Source organism: Austrofundulus limnaeus, unplaced genomic scaffold (assembly GCF_001266775.1).
Source record: "Austrofundulus limnaeus strain Quisiro unplaced genomic scaffold, Austrofundulus_limnaeus-1.0 Scaffold361, whole genome shotgun sequence".
Lineage (NCBI taxonomy): Eukaryota > Metazoa > Chordata > Actinopteri > Cyprinodontiformes > Rivulidae > Austrofundulus > Austrofundulus limnaeus.
In genome coordinates this window covers 135643-143832 of record NW_013952763.1, presented here as the reverse complement: position 1 = coordinate 143832, position 8190 = coordinate 135643, and the positions used below count along the sequence as shown (strand labels likewise).

Sequence of the window (8190 nt, the reverse complement as noted above, 5' to 3'; positions counted from 1 at the left end):
GTAATAAAAAATGCTGATGTAATATTTTCCCTATAATTATTACGAAAACACAAAATAAGCATAAATAAGTATTTATATTTGTGTACAAGCTGTTTAGATTGTCAAAAAGCCTGTGTTTTTAGGGTTATTAATGAAGTTCGTGTACTCAGACCAGTAATATTTGGGGTCACAAGTTTTTGCCATGGATATTTTGTGGGTCAGAAGATAAAAAATTTGGGAACTACTGAGCTAGAGAACCATGGCAAGAGAGAGAAGTCTGTCAGAAGTTAATAGAAATGATAAGAAAAACCCTGATGTCATAAGGTCTTCACGCAGTGATCAACCACCAAACTGATGAAAACATTTCAAACATACTGAGTACTTCATGTATAAATATTTTCCATGTCCAACACTCACTGCTGACTGAAGTTGTTGGCTGTGAGCCATGTCGTCACCTCGGCAGGAGGGGAGTGGTAGTTCAGGGGGACGGGCGTGTCCACCTGCTGCTGATCCACGGAGTTCCTCTGCTTGGTGAGCCGCTGCAGAAGCTCATCGTTCATGACTAGGACTGTGCAAACACACAGAGTACTTGTAAACGTGTGAAATATGTTTGCAGTTTGAGCAGCACAGTCCATGAGTCCACGTTACCTCGATCCCCGTCTTCTCTCGACATAGATGTAAACGGTAGAACCGTGCTCTGAGGTCGCACTGTCAAAGCTGGAGAACCGGCTCCGTCTGAGCTTGATGGAGTGTAGGAGTGGCACTTTGTCCGAGGGTTTGAGGCTGTTTGCTGTCATGAAGGAGCAGGAGTGAATGGAAACAGAGGGTGGTTAGGGTTAGGGTTAGAGTTAAAGTTAGGGCTAGGGAACACAAAGTTGTAGTTGTGGAGCTCTGTCTCCATTTGTACCTTTAAATCAGGTCGAAGCTCTGGATTGTTCCTCTCTGCGCTGTTCCCAGCAGACAGAGGCTCCAGGATATTATATGGAACAAATCCTGTTTGGTCGTAGCTGTTCCGACACTTCCACCAGCGCTTTGAGGAGTCAAGTACCTGAGAAAAATAAATAAATAAAAATTGATCAAATTCTACTTTAACAGAAAAGTCCAGTGATGAGCTACCGTTCACAGCATACCTCTAGTGTTTCTCCATGGAGAACAGAGAGTTCACTGCTGTTTCTGGCCACAAAGGCATAACTGCAGCGGTACAGTTTCTCAGTTTTCTGCAGGAGCCCATTTCCACCTCTGAATTATACACACACAAAAAGAAAGGAAGAAAATCAAGAAATTGAAAGTTGCATTCACTTTGGCCAAACCTTTAAAGTATCATTAGATGTATGTGTTGTGACTGACTCTTGTGTAAAATAGACTAAGTTAGAGTCATTTTTGTGTTGCAATGTTGATTAGCTGTGGCCTGAACCAACTCCAAGAAGTGAATCCATTGTAGAACTGAATCCACTGCAGAAATTAGACATTTAAAAATAAGTTTAAAATACCAAGTTATAGTCTAAGTCTTCTCAAATTCAGTGAAATAATGTTTTGGTGCAGTTAGACAGCTGTGGTTTGTTAAGACGTCTTGAAATAAGGAAACATTTCCAGGCTAACAAGATCAATAACTTATCAACCTGTTTTACACATGTTCTGTAATAGAGACCTTAGACTGAAGGCAACCTATTGAACATGTTTTTTTTTTTGCCTGTTGGAGAATCCAGAGTAAACCCAAACAAGCCTGAGGAGAGCACGCAAACTCCACACAGAAAGACCCCAGGTCTGARCCAGGGRTTGAACCCAGAACCTTTCTGTGAGGCGTCAGTKCTAACATGCTGCCTAATCATCTCACTCATTCTGCTCTTGCTTAGTATAACAGTCTCAAAACAAGATCAAAAATACTTTTTGGCCGGATATAAGATTGTAAGACTTAGTTAGATAAACAATTTTTGCAGTGATTTTGAAAGGTTTCAATAATATACATCCAATGGTTTATGAGCTATTTTGCTAGCAGACACACATACAGGCAAAAACATATATTGTCTACTTTGACCTTTTGATGGCAGGATTTAGAGATTTAATAACTTGAGGCAGGATTTCAACACTGTTTTTCCTGATGAGACATTTTTTATCTTAATCTCTGTCAGATTGGATTATTTAGCCAGTCTTCAGGGACCTTGTGAAATATTGTCCCTCAGCGTCTTTAGGCTTACATTTTATCCATGCCATCAGCTGTAGGTGGAGGTAGGTTTTGTCTCTGCATCCTCTCGCTGTCTCTGATGGCGTCTTCTTTGTGCTGTGACTGGACAGGATCTTCGAGTAAGTTTTGTCTCTGCCTCCTCTCGCTGTCTCTGACGGCATCTTCTTTGTGCTGCGACTGGACAGGATCTTCGAGTTGCTGGCCAGTTGAGTCATAAGCCCGAGGTTTCCACCCATCCAGGAAAACAGGAGAGTACAGAGGCACGGATCTACTGAGGCCCAAACTGAGCAGGAGGAAGAGGAGGTGGTGTGTTATTGTCAGTAAAAGCAACAGTCTGATCATTTTATACCACGAGCCCTTGATCTATAGCATGGAATAATTTGGCCATTTTCTTTACACTCCATGCTCTACATTGATACTTCTGATAACGCTGTCCATCCATCTGTCCATCTATTTTCTGCCGCTTATCCAGGGTCAGGTCGCGGGGGGCAGCAGCCTAAGCAGAGAGACCCAGACTTCCCTCTCTTCAGCCACTTGGACCAGCTCGTCCAGGGGAATCCCAAGGTGTTCCCAGGCCAGCTGAGAAACATAGTCCCTCCAGCGTGTCCTGGGTCTTCCTCTGGGCCTCCTCCCAGTGGGATATGCCTGGAACACCTCACCAGGGAGGCGTCCAGGAGGCATCCTAACCAGATGCCCGAGCCACCTCAACTGGCTCCTCTCGACATGGAGGAGCAGCGGCTCTACTCTGAGTCCCTCCTGGATGACCGAGCTTCTCACCCTATCTCTAAGGGAGAGCCCAGACACCCTGTGAAGGAAACCCATTTCAGCTGCTTGTATCCATGATCTTGTTCTTTCAGTCACTACCCAAAGTTCGTGATCACAGATGAGGGTAGGAACGTAGACCGACCGGTAAACTGAGAGCTTTGCCTTCTGGCTCAGCTCCCGCTTCACCACAACAGACCGGTACAGCGCCCGCATCACTGCAGACGCAGCACCAATCTGCCTGTCGCTCTCCCGCTCCATTCTTCCCTCATTCGTGAACAAGACCCCGAGATACATAAACTCCTCCACTTGGGGCAGGACCTCCTCCCCGACCTGGAGGCGGCACGCTACCAGTTTCTGGCTCAAGACCATGGTCTCGGATTTGGAGGCACAGATCCTCATCCTGGCTGCTTCACACTCGGCTGTGAACCACTCCAGCAAGAGCTGAAGATCACGATCTGATGAAGCCAATAGGACCACATCATCTGCAAAAAGCAGAGATGTGATCCTAAGGTCACCAAAAAGGATCCCCTCAACATCTTGGCTGCTCCTAGAAATTCTTTCTGTCCATAAAAGTTATGAACAGAATTGGTGACAAAGGGCAACCTTGGCGGAGTCCAACTCTCACCGGAAACGAGTCCGACTTACTACCGGCAATACGGACTAAGCTCTGGCACCGGTCATACAGGGACCTAACAGCCCGTATCAATGGGCCTGGTACCCCATACTCCCGGAGTAACCCCCAGAGGAGTCCCTGAGGGACACGGTCGAACGCCTTCTCCAAGTCCACAAAACACATGTAGACTGGTTGGGCGAACTCCCATGCACTCTCCAGGACCCTGCTAAGGGTGTAGAGCTAGTCAGCTGTTCCATGACCAGGACGAAAACCACACTGCTCTTCCTGAATCTGAGATTCGATTATCCGACGGACTCTCCTCTCCAGAACCCCGAATAGACCTTACCAGGGAGGCTCAGAAGTGTGATCCCCCTATAGTTGGAACACACTCTGCGGTCCCCCCTTTTTAAATAGAGGCACCACCACCCCGGTCTGCCAATCCAGGGGAACTGCCCTTGATGTCCACGCGATATTGTAGAGTCTCGTCAACCAATGCAACCCCACAACATACAGAGCCTTAAGGAACTCCGGTTGGATCTCATCCACCCCCGGCGCCCTGCCACAGAGGAGCTTTTTAACCACCTCGGTGACCTTGGCACCAGAGATTGGAGAGTCCGACCCAGGGTCCCCAGGCTCTGCTTCCTCATGGGAAGACGGGTCGGTAGGATTGAGGAGGTCCTCGAAGTATTCCGCCCACCAACCCACAACGTCCCGACCGGGCTCCATGGGTGAAAGCCTGGCCACCAGGTGCTCGCCAACGTGCCCCACCTGCAGGCCTGGCTCCACAGTAGGGCCCCGTGACCCATGTCCGGGCGAGGGAACACAGACTCCATTTACTGTATGGTACTCATCATAGGGGTCTTTGAGCCGCACTTAGTCTGATCCCTCACCTAGGACCTGTTTGCCTTGGGTGACCCTACTGGGGGCATGAAGCCCCAGACAACATAGCTCTTAGGATCATTAGGACACTCAAACCTCTCCACCACGATAAGGTGGCAGCCCAAGGAGATAACTATTTGGCAAAAATGACCAAACTATCCCTTTAAAGCAGAATGTGAGCCACACAGACCAGGGTGAAGTCCAGTTGGTTCCTAATGATATCCACAGCTCCTTCTCCTCTTTGTTCAGGTGCTTGTGGAGCAGAGAGATCGCCCCGCTGGTCATAGCTGGACTGACCACTGATGCAGCCAGCGTTGGTCCTCCAGTGGTCTGCACTGTCTTCACAAAGAGATGATTCGTTCTTCTTCAGTAAAGTTGTCATAAGAGAGTTTAATTCTTTTGGGATACATTACTCACCAGGTTGAGAGGCACAAAAATGTGGTGAAGCAGCTCCGGAGCACTCGGCTGCGAGATGAAAGGCTTGAGGCGGTCCTGCATTTAAAAGAAAATAATAGATTTACCAGTGTTTATCTAATTCAAATGTGTTAATAATAAGGCAATAATTACCAGCATGCAGATGGAGTACTTAATTTTCTGAAAGACATTTATAAAGTCTTCTTCTGGAGGAGGGTCTGCTTTGGCCGTCAACAGGTCAGAAACTGAAAAACAAAATGCAGACAGAGTCACAGCCAAAACAACAAAAATACAAAAAAAAAAAAAAAAAAAAAAAAAAAAACAGGGTGAGTCAAATGTTTCAGGACATCCTTTTCTTTCAGAAAGAAAAGTCAAAATGACATATTTGAGTACCCCAAGGTAAGTCTATCTTTTAAGACATGTCTAGAACATGGACGCCATATTGGATCAAAATAAGGGACTTTTGACTCACTTTGTACACCTGAAGCAGTTACAGACACAAAACAAACATCCTTTCATATGTAAACTGAAAAATAAACTTGATATATTTTGATACTATTTATGCTCTCAAACGACACGCAAAGTAAGTCTAATGCTTCACTTTTTAACGCAAAAAGAAGAAACTAAAGCCTTGCATGTTAACGCTTTTAACAAAAAAATGTTAATGAGTCGCAGATGCACAACACATTTATTATCACCTGCCATCAAAGGGAGATGGGGCAATAATGTTTTAGAGTGTATAAAACTTAACTTTTAGTATCAACTCAGTATGTATTCCGTAAACCTTTTTTTTCTTCCTGTGTAGATAACTTTAAGTTTAATGTCATCAGTGTTGTCAGCACAAAGGAATGAAGTGAGTTTTTATCTTTCTGGTTTGACTTCATTATAGTTTCAGGCACTTTATCTGGTTCCCTTTCATCCTCAGAAACCGGATTAAAGACAGTTTACACAAGGAATTTATTCAAATCAGATTTTTTTTCTTATCTAACCACAACAATGGAAAGTAAAATGAGATGCGAGGAATGACTGGAAGTTGAGAATTAAGACAGGTCAGCTTTTATATGAGCAGACCTGATTGTCCTCCAGGAAGAGGGAGAAACATCACAAATATAATTTTGTGAAAGCTTTTTCATTTTTAGAATGCAGTTTTAAACTTTTGTGCTGTTAAGCAGAAATTAGCATCACTATTTTTTATGTTATTCAGCTCGATTATCTTTTTTAAAGCATTAGACCTATAAAAAAGGCATAATTTGTCGCACTACTGTAGGGCAAGTCAGGATCTGAAGGTAGAATGACTGTAGTTTTATTCTATGAATAGGCTTGTTTCAGTTTTAACAAAAACAAAAAGGGATGTAATTCTCACCACCTTGATTCTCAGTTTTCTTGTCTTTCCTGCCGCTCCTCTTTTTCCTCTGGTTGAGAACGATCCGGGCCTCGGCTGCCTGCTGCAAGCGGGTCATGAATTTCTCCACGTCCTCAAAGCAGTGGTTTAAAATTTCCTGCCAAATAGTTCACATTTTAGGCATTTAATTAGATTAGATAAGTTTATAAAAAAATAAAGTATTTATGTTACATGAGTACTTACAACTTCTCTGTCTGCATTCTGCTGGGACATTTGACTCGACTCCCCACTTGCACCGTTCACTACATTACATACAAACAATCAAAAATAAGCTGTATTTATTGCAAAGTCTTTAAAATACAGGTTTGTGCCAGCAGATGTTTTGGTTGTAAGATACCATTTTCAGGCTGTTCTCCTGAGGCGATTCTCACTCGAACAGCTGGTTTCCTGGGGACCACTTGAGGATGTGATCCGGACATCCCTCAAATCTGGATGCAAACAGAGTAAAAATGAGTGATGCACATCAGGACAGACTGGATGTTCCCATGCATCAGTTCTACTAAAAGTTATCCTCTGACAAGTCCTGCAATTTGCACACATGCTGTCGTGTCCCACTGCCCGTTTTTAAAAACAGGCACTTTATTGGTCTCCTCGTTGACTCCAGGGTTGAAAACTGACCAACAACTCTTGAACGTTGACCAGGTTATAATATTGATCCTGAAATAGATGACCTGATAAAAACTGTGTTAACATGTTAACACATGAAGATGCTTGATATAAACTGATTGGTGTTAATAGCTCAAAATCCTCCCTTTCAGACAATTTTATTTGTGCACAGCTTTCCTTTTTTCTTAGAAAATACACATCTAAAAATTTGTTGTTTAAAATTATTTTCCTGTTATGTTTTGTTTTAGTTTCCACTATCTTTTGCAAAATAACTTCCTGCTTACCTATTATAGCCATTCTTACATCAAAACGTTCCGCTCATTTGGAAAATGGGTGATATGGCGTGTGATTTTTATAACTTTTATACTTTTGAAAAGATTTAACTTTATTTACTAATATTTTCTCCATAGAAATACATTGAGAGCTCTGCGATTTCTGCTAAAACATTATTCTCTAACACACCCCCTCTCATTTTGTTTCCTTCTGCTACTTTTAGCTTTTAGCAAGAGTTCTGCTGCTTTTAGCTTTAACAACTTAGTTTCTTGAGGAAATCTTAGGAGTACTAATTCTCACAAAAAAGGCAATTTCTCTAGATATAAATGAGTTGACTGTAAATAATTTAATGCTTGTCTTCAACTTACAAAATCTGAATATTTCAATGACCTTATTAGATTCTAAATTGGATGTTATTGGCAATAAAATATGGTTATTTTGTATTTACGTGCAGATAAATGACAAAGAACACATGAACAGCCACTACTAGCTGGTGTCATGCAGACGATCAACACAGCCATAAGTTTGTTTGAACTTTATTAACTGAACTGGACAAAAGCTAAACTGTAGTTTTTTTAATCCTTTAAGTAATAAAGGAGCGAACTGTGCAGGAATATTTTTGAAAATAAAACTAGGTTTTGTGAGCAGCACAGACATTCCTAACACTGTGCTAAATCATAACACAGGCCAATGTAACAAGATGAATTATATGAGGCCTTGAAGTGTTACTGACACAAGACAGCTGTCAATCATCTAACAACTGTGTTTTTTAATCTTTCTTTTTGTCTGTCTTAATCACACAAAAATAAGACACTAAAAACTCAGGAAAACGTATCACTCTACCTTTTCAGTGTCGTCTGAGAGTTAAAATCCAAGCGTCTCACACCGATCCTCCTGCTAACTGTAGGTGAGCTGAGTTTTGGCTGTTTACAACAACAGGATGACGTGCCTTTTTCAGATGTACCAAGACAAGAAAAACAAGTCTGGCTTTCCTCTGGCTGTCAGTCTGGGCTGCTTTCATTCTCATTCTCTGATGCAGACACACACACACACACACACACACACACACACACACAC

General features: G+C 42.8%; 1 protein-coding gene across 1 annotated transcript in view; it reads right to left on the bottom strand.

Moving 5' to 3' along the window:
• Positions 1–8113, bottom strand: part of eps8l1a (EPS8 signaling adaptor L1a) — a gene marked incomplete in the record, with an annotated part of 10101 nt that extends 1988 nt beyond the window's left edge. The window contains 12 exon segments of the mRNA XM_014023271.1: positions 397–547; positions 628–769; positions 887–1027; positions 1110–1218; positions 2175–2444; positions 4609–4757; positions 4836–4910; positions 4986–5077; positions 6199–6331; positions 6418–6476; positions 6572–6662; positions 7957–8113. Of these exon segments, the coding sequence (XP_013878725.1) occupies positions 397–547; positions 628–769; positions 887–1027; positions 1110–1218; positions 2175–2444; positions 4609–4757; positions 4836–4910; positions 4986–5077; positions 6199–6331; positions 6418–6476; positions 6572–6653 (1403 nt within the window).
• Positions 8114–8190: the final 77 nt, after the last annotated feature.